This window comes from Oratosquilla oratoria, chromosome 6 (genome assembly GCF_046742065.1).
Source record: "Oratosquilla oratoria isolate Oo_2021 chromosome 6, ASM4674206v1, whole genome shotgun sequence".
NCBI classification, from domain to species: Eukaryota; Metazoa; Arthropoda; class Malacostraca; order Stomatopoda; family Squillidae; genus Oratosquilla; species Oratosquilla oratoria.
Window position 1 is genome coordinate 84,234,761 of NC_134782.1, and position 25,875 is coordinate 84,260,635.

Consider the following 25,875-nt stretch of genomic DNA (forward strand, 5'->3'; position numbering starts at 1 on the left):
ACCACTGCTGTAATTTATCTAAATCTTCTTGAATATCTAATTGGTTTGAGTGATCATTTGCCACTCCGCACAGTTTTGTATCATCAGCAAATTTGGAAACAGTAGATTTTAGTCCACGGTCTATATCATTTATATATACAGACGCTCCTCAACTTACGTTTTAGTTACGTTCCGAACGGCCGAACGTAAGTTGAAAATAAACGCAAGTTGTTACTGAACGTTCTAGTAATGTATGACCGTTCATACTGTACTATACATCCATAAATTCTATTACCGTATCTTATAAAACACCCCTAAATCATTAATTATACACATAACATTGTAAAATTCAGTAAACTTCCATTTATCCGAACTCCAAGGGGGATTAGAAATGTCCGATTAACCAAAATGTTCGGTTAATCCTACTTTGTATGTTTCATTCCCGTAGAGTTTTATGCATTAATGTCGGCTGCAATATTCGTATCTTTAAACTTAACATACGCATGGAAATGCTTTTAATAGTTCATAAACATATTCTATAGAGTATAAACAGCCGATCAGGTGTAAACATGGAGTGTGCTGCCACCATGTGAGCACTTGGTGAAGCTTGCGGGTGGCGCGGGGGTGGCGGAACAGGCGTCGGGGTGTTTGAATGTTCGGTTGACATCCAAATACGTTCGGTTGAAGCGATGGCTACCGTATTGAGAAAATGTTCGGTTAATGCGATTATTCGGTTAAAACGCGTTCGGATAAGCGCGAGTTTACTGTAACATTAATTTCAAATAAATTAAATTCAAGCAACATAAATTGAGATGGTGGAGGAGGAGGGGGAGGAGGAGGAGGCAAGGCACGTTCAGTCTGTCGTTTGTGCCATGTAAACAATGGACGCAGCGTCATGCGTAAGTATCGTTTGAACTACGGAGAGCGCGCTAAACTAAAAAATTCACGAAAAAAAACTTTTTTTTTTTTTTTTTTTTTTTTTTTACAGTTAGTTCAAACATAAAATCGAAAAAACGTAAAACGAATTAACGTAAGTAGAGGAGCGTCTGTACTATGAATAGAAGTGGCCCAAGAACGGAACCCTGAGGAACTCCACTTGTAACATTTTTCCATCTACAAGTTTTTCCATTTAAAACAACTCTGTTTTCGACCATTCAACCAATTACTAGTCCAACCTAATAGGCTACCACTTATTCCGTGTAAAGCTAATTTAGTAAGTAGTCTTTCGTGTGGGACGGTATCAAAAGCTTTTGCAAAGTCTAGATATATTAAATCTATATTGTTTCTTTTGTCATAATTCGAGATAACTGTGTTGTAAAATTCAAGTTAGTCACGCAAGAACGTTTCCATCTGAAACCATGCTGGCTATCATGCATCAAACAGTTACTTTCTAAATGATGTTCGATAGCATCTCTGATGATAGTTTCCATTATTTTTCCTACAATTGAAGTCAAACTTATAGGCCTATAGTTATTTGGCTTCTTTTTGTCACCTTTTTTGAATATGGGAGTAACGTTAGCTAGCTTCCATTCTCTTGGGACATCTCCAGATATGATGGATTTCTTGAAAATAATTTCTAATGGAACAACAATCTCATTTTTCATTTCCTTTAAGATTCTTGGATGCCAACCATCAGGCCCTGGTGTTTTATTAACTTTGAGTTTATCTATACACCTTTTAATTTTTTCTTTTGTTATATTTACCGTAGTGAGTAAGTTTACCCTAGACTTTTCACAGGTTTCAGTTTGGAATTCACTTTGAGGTGTTTCGTTTACGAATACCGAGCTAAAATAATTGTTTAAGATATTACACATTCCTTCATTTGAATATTCAAGTTGACCGTCAGCAGATAATAGTGGACCAATGTGATTCCTAACAACCTTTTTATCTCTAATGTAACTATAGAATTCTTTGGGATTCTCTTTGGATTTATCAGCAATGTTACTTTCGTATTGTCGTTTTCTTTTTCTTATTGTCTTTTTTAAATCTCTCTGTATTGATACATAACTTTCATAGTCATTAGATGCACCCGAGCACTTATATTTCTTATAAGCCTGTCTCTTTTTAGCAATACTTTTTTCAGTTTCTTTGTCGAGCCACTTTGGGTGAGCCTGATTTGGGGGACGTCTGTCCTTAAAAGGAATGTAAGTTTGAATCATCTTAGTGAGCATATTTTGAAATATTTCCCACATCTGATCTACAGGTCTTTCATTTAATTTTGCCTCCCAATCTGTAAGCTGAAGCTCCTGACGTAGTCCTATGAACTGAGCTTTACTGAAATCGGGTATTTTAGAAACACAAGTATCTATTCTAAAATTGTTTAGGAGTTTGAATCTAACTAAGTTGTGATCGCTATTTGCAACAGATTCACCAACTTCTACATCAGTTACCATGCTTTCGCAGCTAGTGATCAATAGATCGAGTAAGTTTCCATATCTTGTGGGCTCTTTTACATGCTGAATTAAGTAATTGTCACCAAGAAAATCAATCAAGCGACTACCTATATGGCCATGTTCAAGGGTCATCCAATCAATATCAGTTAAATTGAAATCACCCATTATCAATAAATCCCGGTTGCAGAAACTAGACAGTTCTTGAAATAACAGTTTGTCGTCTACTAATGATAATGTCTTTGGCCTATATATTACACCTATATTCATTTTTTGTCCATTTGTTTGGGTTAACTCAACCCACAAACTATCATATGCATCCTGTTTCACTTTCTCTAAAACACAAGCATGAACATTGTTTTTAACGTACAACAGAACACCCCCACCTTTCTTGTGGTTTCTATCCTGATGAAAGGGTTTAAATCCCGCAATATTAAATTCAGCTTCGAACTCTGTACCATTTAACCATGTCTCAGTTATTCCTATCATATCGAGATTTTCGCTTTTGACATACGCCTGTATTTCTTGAAGTTTGTTCCTAATACTACGAGCATTAAAGTACATGGTTTTAAGAAACTCGTGATTATTTCTTTTTGACACATTTTGAGTTTCAATATCATGTCTTACATTATCATTTTGTTTTTTATTTATACCTTGCTCTATATTATTATTTGGTCCTTCATTGACATTCAATGCCTCATTAACATTTCTCCCATCAAAATTAAAATTTCCCCCATCACGGACATCTGGTCAATCATGGTCATCCGATCTCTTTTGTACATTTTGTTCCCCTACGTCACCGTGATTCACGCCGGCCTCCCGTTGTTCATTGACATTATGTCCGGCATCCCTTCCTAGTTATATTTTGTCCTCCAGTGACATTATATCCTACCGTGATATTTTTTCCTCCACTATAATTACATCCCATCGTGATCTTTTGTCTTCCACTGTCATTACATCCTATCATGATATTTTGGCCTTCATTGACATTCTGTCCGGTATCCCTTCCTAAAATTATATTTTGTCTTCCACTGACATTATATCCTACCATGATATTTTCTCCTCCATTATCATTACATCCTATCGTGATATTTTGTCCTCCACTATCATTCACATCTTCCTCCCTCTTTTCTTGGCTCCTCCTGGATGCCCGGTCATCCCTGCATTTTGCCCACTACCCTAAGTCAGAAGCAATGCAGCATGACACAGCACATCCATAGCAAGGCTGCTTCATTTAATCAGCAAACCCCAACTCTGTCCCCTCGTGCAGAAAAAGAGATGAAGAAATCCCTTTGAGCTGTATCAAAATACCATTCAAACACACTCCCTCACCCCCATCGCCAACCCATTCCCTTCCATGCATTACATCATTCATACACACCCATTCTCCACCCACCCCTATATTCTGTCTTCTCCCTTCCTTCCTGAACAGACATCCCCCTCTTTCCCAACACCCCTTTTACTTTACCAATCTATTTCATCCTTGGTTGCCCCCTCATGTTCACTCCATCCACCTCCACTTTCCACACTTGTTTTACTAACCTTTCTTCATTCATTCTTTCCATGTGTCCAAACCCTCCCAATATTATTACATCAACCCTATCTCCTAGCTCCTTTTACAACCCCACTTTCCTCCTCACCTCCTAGTTTCTCACTCTATCCAGTCTAGTAACCCCTACCATACTTCAGACATTTCATCTCAAACACATTTAAACTCTTTCTCTCTTCCTCTCTTATGTTCCATGTTTCTACCCCAAACAATCTCCTCTTATCATCCATTCCCAAGTGTCTATACACTTTTTAATCCACCAAGGCATTTACTGGCTTTCAATCTACATTCCACCTCCACTCCTCCCTATGCCACCACATTCACCTAGAAGTATCTAAAGCTATCCACTTCCTCCAGCCACTCTCCCTTAATATTCACTTCCAATTTGTTGCCATACTCTCCCCTTGTACATCTCATCACCTTACTTTTCCCCACATTTATCTTCAACTTCCTTCTTCCAAACACCTTCCCAACCTGCCACTAAATTCTTTAATCCCTCCTCTGATCCTCCTTCAAGCTAAGTGTCATCAGCAAACAACAACTGGCTTATCTCCCACTTTTCTCCATTTTCTTTACCCTAAAATTTACTTCTCACACCACCCCATCTATGTATAAACTGAACAGCCATAGCGACATGAATGACACATCCTTTTACCTCAAATCACTCACTCTTTCCATTTGTAATTCTAACACAAGCACTACTACTCTCATAAAAACTCTTGACTGCTCTTAACAGCTTTCCCCTTATCCCATATATCTGCAATACCTCCCACAGTGCCTTCCTGTCTACCCTGTCATGAGTCTTTTACAGATCCATAAAGGTCCAAAAACATCCTTACCTTTTCCTACAGCTTCCCACACTACCCCTACCTGTCCTAAACCCACACTGTTCCTCACCAGTTACTCCCCTAATCCTCTTAATCAAGATCCTCCCATAAGCTTCCCCAAATACACTCAACAAATTGTTCCCTCTGAAACTACTACTCACATTTGTCCCCTTTTTTCTTTGTAAAGTGGAACAATACAGACTCCTCCAGCACTCTACCCTCTTTTAAGCAAACATTTAACAACCTCACCAGCCAATCCACCATCACTGTACATCCCTTTATTAGACACTCTGCATGACATTCATTTAAACCAGGTCCCTTACCTGCTCTCATTTTAATAACTGCTTTTACCTCATCTTTTCTCATTTCTCCTCTATTTCCTCATTCATCATAGTCATTTTCTAAGCACCTCCCACTGTAACTACCTTTCCCTCCCTATCCTCCTTCACATTTAGCAACTCCCTAAAATACTCTGCCCATCTTCCTCTTACTGCCTTCTCTTCCATTATCATCTCTCTATCTGCACCTTTTACCTTTTCTTCTCTACTTGATTCGCCTCCTCTTCCTCTCTTAATTTACTTTCAAGACATCTTTTTATTACTTTCAAAATTTTCTGTCAGACTCTTATCCCATTTCACATCTGCTCTCCTTTTTGCATCCTTTATATTATGCTTTACTTCTCTTCTCTTTTCTCTGTACCTCTCATATGATTCTCTCATCCTATTTTGCAATCAATCTGTGAATTCTCATTTCTTCTCTTCTACAACTTTCTTTACTACACCATCCCACCACTCACTACCCTTCCTTCTATTTCTTCCCAACCTCTTTGTTCCACACACCATCTTTGCACACTTTGTGACTCCCTCCTTGAAATATCCCCCATTCCTCCTCCACTCCTAGTTCTACTCTATCCTTCACTTCCTCCACTCCTCTCTCAGCTTCTTATACTTCTTCTCCTTTCCTTTCTCATTAAAGCAGTTTAAGCACCTCCCTACCTTCTGTCCTTTACCTCTTTCTCCATCTATCTTCCACTCTCAAATTACCTTCCACCAAAAAATGATCTGATATTCCCCCACTGTCTCCCCTTAGAACATGTACATCCAAAACTCTTCCTACTCTTCTCCTGGTTACCACTATATAGTCCATGGAAGCCCTATCTATCACCCTTCCATCACCCTCTCCCATATGATCTTATGCTTGACTTTTTTCATGAACACTGTGTTAGCTGTCACCAACTCTCTAGACACATCATCAACTCTCCACTATAATTTTTTCCTGGCACTCCACACTTCCTAACCATTCCACCAACTGATTCATCTCCTACCCTAGTAATAAGATCTCCCAGTACCAGTACTTTGACATTTTTCCCTGAACCCTCTTTGCACTCATTTATATACAGTCGAACCTCGAAAGCCCGGACCCTCGTATGACCGGTCGAAATGAACAAAGGGCGGACTTTTCAAGCAAAGTTCCCTATTTGTCCAGTAGGTGGCAGCGACGGCTGTACACGTGTACTCAAACCCGGCCCAGTCAAGCCGCCACCAGGGCTGCCGTTTCGTAGAATTTTGTACCAAAACGTAGTAAAATAGCGGCATGTGGCAACTACACATGAGGAAATTTTTTCTACATATCAGCGGGCTGTTAAAAACATTCAAAAACTCACTTTTGTTTAAAAATCATAGAACTAGTTATCAAATAATAAATGGTATATCAAAATATGACTTTTATTGGTAATTGTGTTACTTATAAAATATTATACCCCAAAAGATACGTTTTTACCGTGTAGAAAGATATTCTACGCTAAAGTTTCAGCTTTCTTTTAGCGATAATAATATAAAAATAAATCATTTTTATATTTTACTGAATATGTTAGGGCATGGGGGCCTTATATACATTCAAGAATAAAATAACTAGAACCAACATTTTGTCAAAGTTTGACAAGTATATCTTGCTATGAAAGTCTGCACACGCCCAAGAAAAATGTATGCCCCGGTATGGCAACACTCCCATTCCACACGGCAGTGTAGAAAACGCGGCAACCCTGGCCACCACTGTCCCGCGTGCATACCTTCCGATATTTACAGTGTACGTAATGAAAAATACAGTACAGTACACTGTATATACAGTACATTTACATGCCTGTATTACATTTATTATTACAGAATTATTAGTATTATAGCATTATTATTACAGTATTATTATTACAGTGTTAGAGTATTATTCTTATGTGTTTCTATGCCACATCATACATTACCTATACGTATACTGCTATGAAAATCTATGGGTGTTAGGGCGATATTTTCGATGACCAGACGGTTGGCATGACCGGACCACCCTTCCCCCCAATCAGTCCGGGCTTTTGAGGTTCGACTGTATACCCAAAAATCCTTCTTTTCCTCTATCTTCTCACAACCAGGCATGCACATACCAAGACCCACATCTCCCTTCCCAGTTTCACCTTCATCCTCATTAACCTTAAAGAAACCTCCCTCCACTCCACCACACACTTACGCATCTCTTCATTTACTAATATAACCACCCCTTCTCTTTCTCATCCTCTCTTCACTCCTGACAACCTCCCCAACCATGGCGACATGAATGACACATGCTTTTACCTCAAATCAATCACTCTTTCCATTTGTAATTCTAACACAAGCACTACTACTCTCATAAAAACTCTTGATTGCTCTTAACAGCTTTCCTCTTATCACATATATCTGCTATACCTCCCACAGTGCCTTCCTGTCTACCCTGTCATGAGTCTTTTACAGATCCATAAAGGTCCAAAAAACATCCTTACCTTTTCCTACAGCTTCCCACACAACCCCTACCTGTCAAGCATAAGTTCATATGGGAGAGGGTGATGGAAGGGTGATAGATAGGGCTTCCATGGACTATATAGTGGTAACCAGGAGAAGAATAGGAAGAGTTTTGGATGTACATGTTCTAAGGGGAGACAGTGGGGGAATATCAGATCATTTTTTGGTGGAAGGTAATTTGAGAGTGGAAGATAGATGGAGAAAGTAAATTAAGAGAGGAAGAGGAGGCGAATCAAGTAGAGAAGAAAAGGTAAAAGGTGCAGATAGAGAGATGATAATGGAAGAGAAGGCAGTAAGAGGAAGATGGGCAGAGTATTTAAGGGAGTTGTTAAATGTGAAGGAGGATAGGGAGTGAAAGGTAGTTACAGTGGGAGGTGCTTAGAAAATGACTATGATAAATGAGGAAATAGAGGAGAAATAAGAAAAGACAGACAAAAGGCTCAGTTCAGTGCAATATGTGCAAAAACTGGGCCCACCTCACTTGTACAGCACTTGCTGACACAAACCAATATACAAACACTTGGACATGTTCTACCTGCCCTCCAATAACCTCACTCCCACATCCTCAACCACAGCCAGCACCCTTACCCACGCCCAATTTCCCTTCGCCCTTATCCCCAATCAGTACTCCCCTTCCTTTGTCCCCAATCTCTCCTTTCCCCCCCTCTAACCCAGATCCTATACCTTCCCCATTAACACCCCAACCTCAACCCCAAACGGCAACATACAACACATACAGAACACACAACATCAACATATTACAACACAACATTGACGGTATTAACACAAAAAAACATGAACTCGAACACTTTCTTAAACAACACAACATACACATTGCAATTATACAAGAAACAAAACTAAGACACTCACACAAAACACCATCATTTCATAATTACACCACCATCAGACAAGACCGGACCAACGGCAATGGCGGTGGACTCATCACCCTGATCCACCACTCCATCTGTTTTGTGGACACAAGTGCCACAACCAAAATTCTCCTCCCTACCACAGATAACACTACAGAAATCCAATCCATTCGAATCCGCACAGGCAACAAATCAACACTGACAATAGTTAACATGTACATCCCCCCCTAATCATCCCCCACAGTTCCAAACACCTTCAGGCCTCAATTTAGCCAACTAGCCTCAATCCCCAACATGATCATGGGTGGTGACTTCAACGCCAAGTCGTCGGCCTGGTATGTCGACAACCCTGACACAGACAGAGGGCTTGATATACAGACTCAGTTGGACTCATTGACTATCATGAACAACACACATAATCATACACATATCCCACACCAAGCCCTCTACACTCCCTCCTCTCCTGATATCACCTTTTGCTCCCCCTGCCTAACCCAAACATCATCATGGAGAGTGGTTGGAACCCTTGGTTCTGACCACCTTCCAATCACCACCACCACCAAAACAAGATGCACCCCAGTTGGCCACAGACACACATACACTAATTACAAGAGAGCTAACTGGGAAGCTTTTAAAAATTGAAGAGACAGAACAACATTTTGAAACACTTAACAGTACACCAATCACAAACATAAACAATGCTGTGCACGCTTTTAATACAATCATACAAAATGCAGACAAGAGATACATCCCTCAAGGCAACAGAAAATCACACAACCCCAACTTCACACCAGAAATCCAAGGCCTCATCAGACAACGAGACACACTTAAACACAATACCCCCACACCTATCCCTCAAAACATAGCAGACCAAATACAAACACTAAACACTGTGACTGCCAATAAAATACACAAACAAAAAACACAAAATTGGCAAAACTTTATCAATACACTTGATCACAAAACAAACCAGCAAATTGTACAAAACACTCAACAGCATTACACTATCCAACAGTAACACAACATGCTCTCATGCACCAATAATCACAACAACAGACAATCTACCCTCAAACAGACAACAAGCAAACACACTCATAAATCATTTTGCACAGACAAGCCATCTCACTTCTCACCCTGACGATCGATGCACTATTCGATGTAAGAAGGACTTTCCCACAGACTCAGACTATACACCCTTCATAGACAGTCAGACAAAACACATAATACATAATCTCAAGCACTCATCTGCCTGTGGCCCTGATAACATAAGCAACATCCACCTAAAACACACTGGACCTCAAGGTATACACGCACTCACAAACACTGCAAACTACAGCTATTCACACAACACTATACCCGACATCTGGAAGCATGGTAAAATAATCACCATTCAAAAACCGAACATAGACCCAACAATCCCAACATCGCACCGCCCAATCACACTTCTCTGCACCCCCTTTAAAGTCATTGAACGCCTAATACTTCAACTTGTCACACCTCTTGGGGATCGGTGCCACCTGCGTAGAGCCGGTGGCCAGGGGTGGTTGCTGCCGTTTAGCCCACAACTCTTGGGGTTGGGGGGTGGTCCCACGACGTAGACTCTGCAGCTCCAGGACCATGAAACAAAAGTCCTCAAAGTCAAGGACCACCTCGACATGAGAGGCACACAAACACTTGCCGCAGCCACCACAAACACATTACACCCGCTACACTACATAGCAGAACACCCACACACACCAAGAAACATTAAAACAACACCCAAAGACCTTTATCACGCACAGATACTCTCTTCTCTCCCTCCACAACCACCAAATACCAGCCTCCAGAAACATATTCATAATCATATCACTCACTGCTCCATTAACACACTGAAAGACAACACACTGCTGCATGCCAGACCCCCTGATATCCACCCTTCTGAATCCTCTCTCCCAAGAAAGGACAGAGTCCACTTGGCCAGACTGCGGTGCGGTCACCACCCAGCACTTCTAAGCTACCAGAAGAGGCTGGATGACCGCATTGTGAACAGCTGCCCAGGATGTAACACTTCACCCCATACCATACAACACATAATGGAAGACTGCATTATACACAATCATGCACGCAAACAACACAACATACGCTCTATAAAGGATTTGTGGGAAAACCCAGTTTCGGCTATGGCATTCCTTGGGGAGACGGGACTGCTCGGACAGACAGTCTAGGGAACGACAACAACAACAACAACTTGTCACACCACATATTACCCTTGCTGACTCACAACACGGTTTTAGGCCACTACACTCCACAAATACTCTTCTGATAAACCTTACACAAAGAATTTTAGATGGCATCAATTCAGATAGGCCCCACCACAGAACACTTCTTATAACATAAGAATTTTAGATGGCATCAATTCAGATAGGCCCCACCACAGAACACTTCTTATAACATAAGACATTAGTAAAACTTTTGATTCTATCCCCCGCCACAGCCTAACAAATAAAATATATAACACAGACATGCACAATAACACCAAAAGATGGCTGGTCAATTATCTGGCAGGTAGGAATGCTTATGTGTCATATAATGGCCAATCATCGCACATCAGAAATATTAAGAATGGAGTACCACAGGGCTCTGTTCTATCCCCCACGCTCTTTAATCTATACATGCATGACATACCCACACCAGACACCTCAGAAATACAAATCTCTTCTTACGCAGATGACATAACAATCACATGCACACATCATAACACAGACAAAGCTGCAGAAATAATCCAGCCATACCTTGATACACTCAACATATGGTTCATCACAAACAGACTCAAAATAGCTCCAACCAAATCTACAGCAACACTTCTCACCAACTGGACAAAAGAACACAAATACATACCTCATCTCTACATCAACAACACTCTAATACCACACACAAACACACCAAAAATTCTTGGTGTAACATATGATACATCCATGTCTTTCAAACAACACATCACAAACATAAAAAATAAATGCACACCTAGACTTATTGCACTTAAGTCAATCACTGGAACAACATTTGGACAAAACAAAGAAACTAATACAACAATATACAAACAATGCATACACTCAGTGATGAATTATGCGAGTCCTGCATGGGCTCCTAATCTCAGTGAGACACACCACAACACCCTTCAAATCATACAAAACAAAGCCCTAAAAGCAATTACAGGCTGCACAAATACAACACCTACAGACCATTTACACCATGAAACAAAAGTCCTCAAAGTCAAGGACCACCTCGACATGAGAGGCACACAAACACTTGCCGCAGCCACCACAAACACATCACACCCGCTACACTACATAGCAGAACACCCACACACACCAACAAACATTAAAACAACACACAGATACTCTCTTCTCTTCCTCCACAACCACTAAATACTAGCCTCCAGAAACATATTCATAATCATATCACTCACCGCTCCATTAACACACAAAGACAACATACTGCTGCATGCCAGACCCCCTGATATCCACCCTTCTGAATCCTCTCTCCCAAGAAAGGACAGAGTCCACTTGGCCAGACTGCGGTGCGGTCACCACCCAGCACTTCTAAGCTACCAGAAGAGGCTGGATGACCACATTGTGAACAGCTGCCCAGGATGTAACACTTCACCCCATACCATACAACACATAATGGAAGACTGCATTATACACAATCATGCACGCAAACAACACAACATACATACATACATACATATACCAAGGCTTTTTCCCCCTTCCAAGGGAGGTAGCCACAAAAGGAAAGGCATAAAAACACTCCCACCCATTTCATCCCTAAATACACTCCACACCCCTCCCACCCTTCCTCTCATCTGAGCACCTCCTGGATGACGGGTCATCCCTGCACCCTGCCCACCGCCCTGGGTCAGAAGCAGTGTCGCAAGACACAGCACATCCACAGCAAGGCCGCTTCATTTAATCGGCGACCCCCCCTCTCCGTCCCCTCTTGCATATAAGGAGAGGACGGGGAGAAAATCCCTTCGGGCTGCGTCAAAATTTACTCACACATACTACCCCACCCCCCACCTCCCTGCCCATTCCTCCTCATGCAATCACAACATCATCCATATACAACCATTCTCCACTCACCTCTGTCTTCCGTCCTCTCCCTTCCTTCCTCAACAGACATTCCCCTCTTCCCCAAAGCCCCCTTCACCCCATCCATCCACCTCATCCTAGGACGTCCCCTCATGTTCACTCCCTCCACATCTGCCTTCCATACCTCTTTTACTAGTCTTTCTTCACTCATTCTTTCCATGTGTCCAAACCATCCTAATATTCTTTCATCAACCCTATCTCCCAAATCCTTTTTCACCCCTGTTCTCCTCCTCACCTCCTCATTTCTCACCCTATCCAGCCTAGTAACCCCCACCATACTTCTCAGACACCTCATCTCAAACACATTCAAACTCCTTCTCTCTTCTTCTCTTATGTTCCACGTTTCTGCCCCATGCAGTGCTGTTGGCACAATCACTCCTTCATACAGTCTCCTCTTCGCATCCATTCCCAAATGTCTATTCCTCATTACACTCTTTAATCCACCAAGGCATTTACTCGCTTCTCTCAATCTACAACATACACTCTACAACATACAACATACAATCTACAACATACACTCTATAAAGGATTTGTGGGGAAACCCAGTTTCGGCTGTGGCATTCCTTGGGGAGACGGGACTGCTCGGACAGACAGTCTAGGGAACGACAACAACAACAACAACCTCCCCAATAATACTAATAAAGAAATAAGAAAGAAATAAAAATAAAAATAAAAATTAATTTTTTGCTGCATTCGGCATATATTTTTTACAATTTTTATCTTTTTCATAATTCACACATCAAAGGTTGTTAAAATTTACTCTCAGAGTAAAGGATTATGAAATACATACATATACCAAGGCTTTTTTCCCCCTTACCAGGGGGGTAGCCAAAAAGGACAAGGCACAAAAACATTCCCACCCATTTCATCCCCGAAAACACTCCACACCCCTCCACCCTCCCTCCCATCTTAGCACCTCCTAGATGACGGGTCATCCCGACTATGAAATGAACTAAAGATTTCCCAATTCTGAAGGGAAAAGAACTAACTTTATCTAATTATTTATCATAAATTTTTTAGTTAAATCATAGCAAGTCAAAGTGTACATTAATTAAATGGGCACTTCCTTTTTCCACCCCTATTAACTCGTTATATTCCCTATACCTTCTAACACATTTCTAAACATATTTAAAAAAAAAATAATTCCTGGTAGAAAAATGGTCTGATCCCCTTAAGTATGCAAGATTCTTATGAAATTTTCATCAAGCCTGAAAAAAAAACTGTCACTGAATTACAGCTACATTTTATCTTTATCATAATCTTTTCCTGATATGAATTTTATTTAACTAAAATACTTAAAAATCATCTCATCATGGTTTATACATATATATATATATTGCAGAACATACATACATACATATACCAAGGCTTTTTCCCCCTTACAAGGGGGGTAGCCAAAAAGAAAAAGGCATAAAATCATTCCCACCCATTCCATCCCTGAATACACTCCACACCCCTCCACCCTCCCTCTTATCTTAGCACCTCGTGAATGACGGGTCATCCCTGCACCCTGTCCACCGCCCTGGGTCAGAAGCAGTGTCGCAAGACACAGCACATCCACAGCAAGGCCGCTTTATTAAATCGGCGACCCCCCCATTGCATAAAATGAGAGGACGGGGAGAAATCCCTTCGGGCTGTGTCAAATTTTGCTCACACATACTACCTCACCCCCCATCCACCCGCCCATTCCACCTCATGCAATCACATCATCATCCATATACAACCATTCTCCATTCACCCCTGTCTTCTGTCCTCTCCCGTCCTTCCTCAACAGACATTCCCCTCTTCCCCAAAGCCCCCTTCACCCCATCCATCCACCTCATCCTAGGACGTCCCCTCATGTTCACTCCCTCCACATCTGCCTTCCACAGAAACCACAGGGAAAATAAAGTCGGAATACTAAAAGTTTTCGTCTATTACGACATCCTCAGAGTACAAGAAAGAGACATAGAACATAATATTTATACAGAAATAAGAAAACTGGGGAAGGTTATAGTCACATAAAAGTTTTGTACAATATACATACACACACTATAACCTTCCCCAGTTTTCTTATTTCTGTATAAATATTATGTTATATAATATATAATATTTATACAGATATAAGAAAACTGGGGAAGGTTATAGTCACATAAATGTTTTGTACAATATACATACTCACACTATAACCTTCCCCAGTTTTCTTATTTCTGTATGAATATTATGTTCTATGTGATTTCTGCAATATTATTTAGTCACGTGTTATTGTGATTATTTTTGCATATATATATATATACTTGGGTGCAAATGTGGCAGGAAAAGGTGGAGTGAAGGTGGAGGTAGAATGTAGATTGAGAGAAGTGAGTAAATCCCTTGGTGGATTAAAGAGTGTAATGAGGAATAGACATTTGGGAATGGATGCTAAGAGGAGACTGTATGAAGGAGTGATTGTGCCAACAGCACTGTATGGGGCAGAAACATGGAACATAAGAGAAGAAGAGAGAAGGAGTTTGAATATGTTTGAGATGAGGTGTCTGAGAAGTATGATGGGGGTTACTAGGCTAGATAGGGTGAGAAATGAGGAGGTGAGGAGGAGAACAGGGGTGGAAAGGGAGCTGGGAGATAGGGTTGATGAAAGAATATTAGGATGGTTTGGACACATGGAAAGACTGAGTGAAGAAAGACTAGTAAAAGAGGTATGGAAGGCAGATGTGGAGGGAGTGAACATGAGGGGACGTCCTAGGATGAGGTGGATGGATGGGGTGAAGGGGGCTTTGGGGAAGAGGGGAATGTCTGTTGAGGAAGGACAGGAGAGGACAGAAGACAGGGGTGAATGGAGAATTGTTGTATATGGATGATGTTGTGATTGCATGAGGTGGAATGGGCAGGGGGATGGGGGGTGAGGTTGTTGTTGTCGTTCCTTAGACTGTCTGTCCGAGCAGTCCCGTCTTCCCAAGGAAGGCCACAGCCGAAACTGGGTTTTCCCACAAATCCTTTATAGAGTGTATGTTGTGTTGTTTGCGTGCATGATTGTGTATAATGCAGTCTTCCATTATGTGTTGTATGGTATGGGGTGAAGTGTTACATCCTGGGCAGCTGTTCACAACACGGTCGTCCAGCCTCTTCTGGTAGCTTAGAAGTGCTGGGTGGTGACCGCATCGCAGTCTGGCCAAGTGGACTCTGTCCTTTCGTGGAAGAGAGGATTCAGAAGGGTGGATATCAGGGGGTCTGGCATGCAGCAGTGTGTTGTCTTTCAGTGTGTTAATGGAGCGGTGAGTGATATGATTATGAATATGTTTCCGGAGGCTGGTATTTGGTGGTTGTGGAGGAAGAGAAGAGAGTATCTATGCGTAATAAAGGTCTTTGGGTGTAGTTTTAATGTTTCTTGGTGTGTGTGGGTGTTCTGCTATGTAGTGTAGCGGGTGTGATGTGTTTGTGGTGGCTGCAGCAAGTGTTTGTGTGCCTCTCATGTCGAGGTGGTCCTTGACTTTGAGGACTTTTGTTTCATGGTGTAAATGGTCTGTAGGTGTTGTATTTGTGTAGCCTGTAATTGTTTTTAGGGCTTTGTTTTGTATGATTTGAAGGGTGTTGTGGTGTGTCTCACTGAGATTAGGAGCCCATGCAGGACTCGCATAATTCATCACTGAGCGTATGCATTGTTTGTATATTGTTATATTAGGGGGGTGAGGTAGTATGTGTGTGCAAAATTTGACGCAGCCCGAAGGGATTTCTCCCTGTCTTCTCCTTTTATGCAATGGGGGACGGAGAGGGGGTGTCGCTGATTTAATAAAGCAGCCTTGCTGTGTCTTGCGACACTGCTTCTGACCCAGGGCAGTGGACAAGGTGCAAGGATGACCCGTCATCCAGGAGGTGCTAAGATAAGAGGGAGGGTGGAGGGGTGTGGAGTGTATTCAGGGATGGAATGGGTGGAAATGATTTTATGCCTTTTTGTTTTTGGCTACCTCCCTTGTAAGGGGGAAAAAAGCCATGGTATATGTATGTATGTGTATATATATATATATATATATATATGTATATGTATATATGTATGTGTATATATATATATATATATATATACATATATATATATATATATATATATATATATATATATATATATATATACAGGTAAACGTCGACTTACGATGGCATTAGGTTTCGATAGAGCCATCGTAAGACGATCTCATCGTAAGTCGATCCCCACTCTGTTCCATGGTCACTGTACCTAGCCTACCTGTATATTAACCACCAGAGATACTGAATATAGCCTATTAAACATGTACAGTAGTTTATTTAATTATTTTTATCCTTTTTACCATATTCAAACACTATAATATGTATTTTTCAGTACGGAACTTAAATCTCGCGGGCAGCAGCCAATGCCAGCCGTACGACGTGACGTAATAATACTCGCATCATAAAATATAGTCACCGCTTATATCGATCGATCTCTCTTTCACCCGCGAATTTTGAAAACCAAAGTGAATGTGATTTAGGGCACATTTGAGAGAATGTAAAAAAAAAGGGTTGACTACAATAAATATACTCAAGACGCCGATATGGCACCGTCGCGAATCCACTTGCTCCTCATGACGCCTACGTGTGCGGCACCGTATGGAAGGGGTTAAATTATCATATCGTCGTCGTCGTCGTCGTCATCGTAAAGTCGAACAATTGTAAGTCGCGGCCATCGTAAGTCGACGTTTACCTGTATATATATATATATATATATATATATATATATATATATATATATATATATATATATGTACATATGTTGAAACATTATAAAAGGTTTGAGAAATGTGGAAGACTAAGACAATTGTCTAGGGCAGAGTTTATTCCTGACCGGTTTCACTTAGAGTTTCTTCAGAAGAAGCTCTAAGCAAAACCAGTCAGGAATAAACTCGGCCCTAGACCCGTGTCTTACTCTTCCACCTTCCTCACATATATATATATATATAAAAAAGAAAGAAAGAAAAGAATATATTCTACCAACCTCGTTTGCTGGTCTTGACAACACATGAGAGAGCCTTAACTGAAGCATAGAGACTCTCCACATCCTTTGACATTGCCACCAATCCTGTAAAGAATACCATTTCAATTATTTACATGAACCAAATATTAATACCATGCAGACTTATAAAAATGGGCACCTTCAGTGATGGATTATATGGTACATTTTAGCAGTATCATAAACCTATAAGTAATATACAAATTAAATACATATATATAGATATATACCAAGGGATTTTTCCCCTTATAAGGGAAGTATCCAAAGTCAAAGACAAATACACTCCCACCTATGTCCACTCCCATTCACCACCTCTCCCTACCTCAAATTCAAATATTCTACAAGTACACAAAATACTTTCTTAGCCAAAATAACTGACTAGTCATACCACCAGTGCCTAATGGCCTGTGATGCAAAGTAAGCTTACACAGAGTATCACTGTCTCTTCACAACAGAAACATCACCTCTTTTGATACTAATGACCAATGGAAGAGCATATTGTCTTATCCACCACCCCTAACCCTACTTCCACCTACAGGTATAGTCCCAATGGTCCAGTACATGCTCCACAACAGGCCCAGAAATTTACTCTCATTTCACTCCTTTATTTCCTTCTAACCTATCTTCACCATTCTTATTTAATTTTTTTTTTCATGTGAGCAGCCTGCTCTCCCACACCTACTACTTTTAATAATACTGAAACCAATCCAGGCCCCTACGCATATCCAACATCTACATACATATTCCAAATTCCTTTTCCCCTGAATATATTTAAGTCCATGCCTCCCCCCACCATGGCCCACACCTCCCCCCACCATGGCTTGTCTTTCTTAAACACCATATTTACTATCATTACCCTTTCAATTTACTATCATTTCCCTTTCAATACACATCTCCAACATCATCTCTTTTATAGTTCCTTCATCCCATCCCATATCTCCCTACTACTCCATACTTTGGCTCATCTCCTACTCCAGTGTACACATGGAAAATTATCAAAATAAAAAGCAACAAAAGTAAGTGTCAGCATGGAGGAAAAAATAGAATACAGTAAACCCTAAATATAATGGATCTCGATATACAAGATATCGGATATAAGGGACAAAAAATCTGACCAGACAAACCCTCACTATAACAGATTTTTATCTGTTATAGCAAGGGATCCTCAGTTATAATGGATCTTTGGATATAATGACAGACCCTTCCCCATATCATCCGTTATATTAAGGGCTTACTGTAATTTCTGATCCTACTAATTTCTAATAGACAAACTTCGGGATATAACAGATCTGTCCTGTACTTCCATCGGATATAACAGATCCTCGGCTGTAACAGATCTTCGGATATAATGACAGACCCCTGTCCCCATATCATCCATTATATCAAGGGTTTACTGTACGGGGGACACATTAGTATACATAGACATACATACACACATATACCAAAGGCTTTTTGCCCCTTACAAGGGAGGTAGGAAAAAAACAAAAGCATAAAATCGACTCCCACCCATTCCATCCCAACATACACCCATCCACCTCCTTCCTTCCCTCATATCTTGGCTCCTTCTGGATGACGGGTCATTCCTGCATCTCGTCCACTGCCCTGGATCAGAAGCAGTGTCACAAGACATGGCACATCCACAGCAGAGAAACAAGTAAATGCCTTGGGGGATTAAAATGTGTAATGAGAAATAGACATTTGGGAATAGATGCTAGGAGGAGTGTGTGTGAAGGAGTGATTGTGCCAACAGCACTGTATAGGGCAGAAACATGGAACATAAGAGAGGAAGAGAGGAGGAGTTTGAATATGTTTGAGTAACATGAGAATAAGTATGCCAATTCTATGGTTTACTGGACCTATCCTTTTCATAAAACTTAACAGTGCCTTACCTAGGAGAACAGAACACCCTCCAAAAGTGTCCATCATAGCAGCAACAGGTTTGGGACAAAACACCCTCACTCCTAAGTATCCTATGACTACTCCTCCTAGTGAGCGTGCTGGACCACTTAAGTGACCCCCTGAGTTATGCAGTACACGGATGGGGGTTGCATTTTCATGAGATGACATTCCAAGCTGTTGAAACCAAACTTAATCAAAATCTAAACTTAACTGTTGACAGTCATAATGACTCAATACTAATCAGTTCATAGGCATACAAGTAATACTGACTAGCATAATATAACAGAATATTACACAGAACTTAATAATGTTCCTTATATGCAGATGATCAAGTTTATACAAAAAGATGAAAAAAGTATCATTTGATATTAATACCAAAACACTACACAAAAAGTCTTACTTGTTTAGCAATGGCTTTGCAGTCTACTTTTGAGTACACTTTGCGGATCTTATTGAGTGTAAGGTGAGAAATGGCTGTAGCATTAAGACCAAACACAACTTTTTCTTCTGGAACAACAGCACTTAAAGCTTCATGACCTGAAAGCAGAAAGAACACATTCTGTTATACTATCATATCCCAGATGTAGGACCAATGATAGGTACCTGCAAGTGGTAATCCCATGAGACATATCAGAGTAGTCTCCCTGACAACTGTCTTAACAAATTGTGATACCATTCATGTCACAGAACATGACTAAATGAGATAAAGCATAGGTACTTTAAATCTCCTGCTTTGTACTTTTCTTCTATGAAAAGTCAAGACATAAAAGATTCTGAGAAGAGGACTACAACCAGAACCTTAGTAAGTGGGTCATCACTGGACATGGCACTGTTGAGTAAAATAGATTGATAGTATGTTTGTGAGGACCAAAATGGATGTGTTACCATTGAGTGAATTCAACCTGAAAGGAATGAGTGAGCTGGAGTTTGGGAGCATGGCAAGTAGGGTATCAGGAGTGGGAAAAAGTGGCACTGCTGCAAAGTGCTAAAATAGGTCAATACAGTGGAGGGAAGTATATTTAAAAAAAAATTAATATGATGATGCCTACATAGGCATCATGAACTGAGAGTGGGGTTGATGAGGATCCCAGCATTGGCATCCTGATTATTTTTATTTTGTAGTTGTAGCTGAGTGACTGCCATATTCTGTGAACAGGCTTGATCACATTTTCTGTGACATTATATTTGTTCAGAGTGAAAGAGAACAAGTAGAACAGCAATAACTTTATATCTTATAATATGTGTAGTGTGATGCATCATCATACATCAGGCGACCTGATGTGCAAGTGAATATTTGACTCGTATTCAAGAGGTTAAGAATAATGTGGGAGAAGGTAGAACTGGGATGAGAAATACAGGCTTTCATGAGTGCATACCAATCAATCAATCTGTTGCCCCTGGTCTCTCTTAGAGAAGATCTGTGGCCTTCAGGTAACCAGCAACAGCCTCCAGGTGGGTACACAAGTTACTCAGGGAATACATATTGCACTGTTGTTTCAGGATTGTTAGTGTAGGGTATTGTAGGAAAGATGTTGTGTCTTCTGAAAGGTGGTTGCATCTTGGGCAGTTTAAATCTGTGGCCAGACCTATTCTGTGTTGGTACAATTCTAATGCTGGATGGTGTCTTGAGTGCAAGTGTGACAGTGTGGTTTTTACACTTTTTCAATATCCAGTTTGAAATCCCATCTGGCTAGGTTGTTCTCACTTCTAACTTCTTGAGTAATTTGAACACTTCACTCACTTCCACTCAAACTCCTCTTTCATACTGAAATATGACTGAAAGCTTTCACTCAATACTTCAGTATGAATTCTTGCATTTTCATTAAAGAATATATAAATGGAGGAGATTGCAAGATACCTTAAGGTCCACACTAGGCAGTTCCCCCTTTACCATCTGTCATCCCGATCCATAAAGTTATCTAGTATTCCCTTAAAACAACCATTTGTTTCAGCACCCACAACATGGCTACTTAGTTCAATTTGTTGCCCCCTGGTAATTGGTAACTGCCCACAGTCTTGACCACACATCGCTCAATAGGATTTGTTGACGTTTGGACAAGGTTGGTCATCTTCTACAACATGCATGGGCACACAAAGGAAGTATTCTTTTTGCCCCCACTAAACTTGCTACAATTTCCAAATAATAAATTTTGTTCTTACCTGGCATTTCAGGAGCTTGCAAGCATCCCATATAATGAGGGCCTAGCTGATACAAGTGTGCTACCAAGTTGGGCTGAAGCACGTCTTCCACCAAGTGACAACTCCCCTGCTTCCATGTCAACCTAGATTGCCAAACCAGAAAATTAAAAATACATATACATACATGCATATACTAAAGGCTTTTTCCCCCTTACAAGTGTGGTAGCCAAAAAGATAAAGGCATAAAAACCATTCTCACCCATTCCATCCCTAATAGACTCCACTCTCTACCCTCCCTATTATCTTGGCACCTCCTGGATGATGGGTCATCCCTGTATCTTGTCCACTGTCCTGGGTCAGAGGCTGTGACACAAGACACAGCACATCCACAGAAAGGCTGCTTCATAAATACGGCGACCCCACCCCCCTCTCTGTCCCCTCATGCAGAAAAGGAGAAGACGGGGAGAAATCCCTTGGAGCCGTGTCAAATTTTTCTCATACATACTACCTCACCCCCCATCCATTCCACCTCATGCATCACATCATCCATATACAACCATTCTCCATTCTTCTGTCCTCTCCTGGCCTTCCTCAACAGACATTCCCCTCTTCCCCAAAGCCCTTTTCAACCCATCCATCCATCTCATCCTAGGTCACCCGCTCATGTTCACTCCCTTCACATCTGCCTTCCATACCTCTTTTACTAATCTTTCTTCACTCATTCTTTCCATGTGTCCAAACCATCCCAATACTCTTTCATCCACCCTATCTCCCAACTCCATTACCACCCCTGTTCTCCTCCTCACCTCCTCATTTCTCACTCTATCTAGCCTAGTAACCCCTATCATACTTCTCAGACACCTCATCTCAAACACATTCAAACTCTTTCTCTCTTCCTCTCTTATGTTCCATGTTTCTGCCCCATACAGTGCTGTTGGCACAATCACTCCTTCATACAATCTCCTCTTAGCATCCATTCCCAAATGTCCATTTCTCATTACACAATTTAATCCACCAAGGCATTTACTTGCTTCTCTCAATCTACATTCTACCTCCACCTCCACTCCTCCCTTTCCTGCTACATTCGCACCCAAGTATCTAAAACTATCCACTTCCTCCAGTCGCTCTCCCTTAATGCTCACTTCCAGTCTACTGCCACTTTCACCCCTTGTACATCTCATCATCTTATTTCTTCCCACATTTATCTTCAACTTTCTTCTTTCACACACTCTCCCAAACTTTGTCATTAACATCCTCAATCCCTCCTCTGATCCTGCTACAAGTGCAGTGTTGTCTACAAACAACAGCTGGCTCACCTCCCACTTTTCTCCATTTTCTTTAACCATCTCCAATCCCCAACCCACCACCTTTGCATTTACCTCTCACACCACCCCATCCATGTATAAGTTGAACAGCCAGGGGGACATAACACATCCTTGATGAAGTCCCACCTTTACCTCGAACCACTCACTCTCTCCATTTCTAATCCTGACACATGCTCTACTACTCTCATAAAAACTCCTGACAGCTCCTAGAATCTTTCCTCCTATCCCGTATATCTGCAATACCTCCCACAGTGCCTTCCTGTATACCCTGTCGTAAGCCTTTTCCAGATCCATAAAAGCCCAAAAAACATCCTTACCTTTTCTTAAACCTTTCTCACATATCTGTTGTACCACAAAAATCTGATCTACGCAACCTCTACCTGTCCTAAATCCACACTGTTCCTCACCAATTCCTCCCTCTGTTCCTCTCCTAATCCTCTCAATCAAGATCCTCCCATAAGCCTTTCCAACTACAATTAACAAACTAAACCCTCTGAAACTACTACACTCACACTTATCCCCTTTTCCCTTGTAGAGTGGAACTATACACGCACTCCTCCCCTCCAGTCCTCTGGCACTCTACCCTCTCTACCAGCCAGTCCACCATCACTGTACCTCCTTTTTTTAGACATTCTGCATGGCATTCTGCATGGCATCCATCCAGACCAGGAGCCTTCACTTCATCCTTCCTTATTTCTCCTCCATTTCCCTCACTCATCACTCTCATTTTCTTAGCACTTCCCACTGCAGCTATCTTTCCCTCCCTATCCTCCTTCACATTTAACAACTCCCTAAATACTCTGCCCATCTTCCTCTTACTGCCTTCTCTTCCATTATCATCTCTCCATCTGCACCTTTTACCTTTTCTTCTCTACTTGATTTGCCTCCTCTTCCTCTCTTAATTTATTTCCAAAACATTTTTTTATTACTTTCAAAATTTTCTGTCATACTCTTACCCCATTTCACATCTGCTATTCTCTTTGCCTCCTTTACCTTTTGCTTTACTTCTCTTCTCTTTTCTTTGTACCTCTCATATGACTCCCTTGTCCTATTTTGTAACCAATCTGTGAAAGCTTGCTTCTTCTCTTCTACAACCTTCTTTGTTTCCTCATTCCACCACTCACTACCCTTCCTTCTATTTCCTCCCATACTTCTTGTTCTACACACCATCTTTGCACACTTTGTTACTCCCTCCTTGAACCATCCCCATTCCTCCTCCACTCCTAGTTCTACTCTATCCTTCACTCCATCCCACTCCTCTCTCAGCTTCTTCTTGAACTCCTTCTACTTTTCATTTTCATTTAACCTCTTCAGTACGGGCCTTAAATCTCGCAGACAGCAGCCGATGCCAGTCGTACAACGTGTCGTAATAATACTCGCATCATAAAATATAGTCACCGCTTATATCGATCGTTCTCTCTTTCACCCGTGAATTTTGATAACCATAGAAAATGTGATTACAGACAGTTTAGAGAGTATGTCATTACGGATGGGCAACTACAATAAATATAATCAAGACGCCGATATGGCAGCCTCGCGTATCAACTTGCTCCTCATGACGCCTACGTATGCGGCACCGTATGGAAGGGGTTAAAGAGTTCACCCTAAGCACCTCCCTACCTTGTGTCCTTTTCCTCTTTCTACATCTATCCTCCACTCTCAACTTACCTTCGACCGAAAAATTATCTAATATTCCTCCACTCTCTCCCCTTACAACATGCACATCCTTAACTCTTCCTATTATACTCCTATCTACCACTATATAGTCCATTAACGCTCTATCTACCACCCTTCCATCCACCACCCTCTCCCATGTGTACTTATGTTTGACTTTCTTCCTAAACACTGTATTCGCTATCATCAACTCTCTTTTGAGACACATCACCATCAACTCTCCACTACGATTCTTTCCTGGAACTCCACATTTCCCAACCACTCCATCCATTGGTTCATTTCCTACCCTAGAATTAAGGTCTCCCAATACCACTACATTGACATTCCTCCCTAATCCCTCTATGCACTCATTTAAATCCATCCAAAAAGCCTCCCTTTCTTCTAAACTCTTCTCACTACCAGGCCCATATGCACTTGAAAAAACCCACATCTCCTTTCCCAGTTTTACCTTCAGCCACATTAACCTTAAAGAAACCTCCTTCCACTCCACTACATGTTTACCTATCTCTTCACTTACTAGTATAGCCATCCCTTCTCTCCCTCACCCTCTCTTCACTCCTGAGAACCTCCCAACTACACTCCCAAACTCACACTCGCCCTTCCCTCTCATCTTAGTTTCACTCAAACCAACACATCCATCTTTCTTCTCACAAACATACTACCTATCTCTTCCCTTTTACTCTCATCTGTACCACATTCACACACATTAAAATGCCCAAACCTTAGGGGGCTGGTTGGAAAACTCCTAGACCCACATATGCCTTTACTTTTTTTAGGAATGTCCCCGGTGGGGCTATAGGGACAGGGCTAAAGTATCAACTACATGCTACTTTGCCATAACAACATGCAGCCAATATCAGTCCATCTGACAGTACAATTTTGGAAATTAAATCTTCCTACTTAATCAAAATAAGTTGGCATACAATCAATAATCTTACATATACCAAAGGCTTTTTCCCCCCTTACATGGGAGGTAGCCAAAAGAAAAAGGCACAGAAACCTCTCCCACCCATTCCATCACCTACATACTCTACTCCCCTCTACCTTCTTCCCTCCCTCTTATCTTGGCACCTCCTGGATGATGGGTCATCCCTGCATCTTGTTCACTGCCCTGGGTCAGAAGCAGTGACACAAGACACAGCACATCCACAGCAAGGCCGCTTCATTAATTCAGCGACCCCCCCTCTCCATCCCCTCATGTAGAAAAGGAGAAGACAGGGAGAAATCCCTTTGGGCTGCATCAATTTATTTCTCATACATACACCCTCACTCCCCCCTATGCATC

General features: G+C 41.2%; 1 protein-coding gene across 5 annotated transcripts in view; it reads right to left on the bottom strand.

Moving 5' to 3' along the window:
* bchs (WD repeat and FYVE domain containing 3 bchs) overlaps window positions 1-25,875 on the bottom strand; it is a 404,566-nt gene that overhangs the window by 248,404 nt on the left and 130,287 nt on the right. For all 5 annotated transcript variants that reach the window (XM_076187465.1, XM_076187467.1, XM_076187468.1 and 2 more), the window contains exons 24-27: window positions 21,613-21,734; window positions 19,853-19,989; window positions 19,443-19,626; window positions 17,539-17,622 (exon numbers count right to left, since the gene is read on the bottom strand). In XM_076187465.1, coding sequence (XP_076043580.1) covers window positions 17,539-17,622; window positions 19,443-19,626; window positions 19,853-19,989; window positions 21,613-21,734 — 527 coding nt within the window. The remainder of the gene's footprint in view (window positions 1-17,538; window positions 17,623-19,442; window positions 19,627-19,852; window positions 19,990-21,612; window positions 21,735-25,875) is intronic.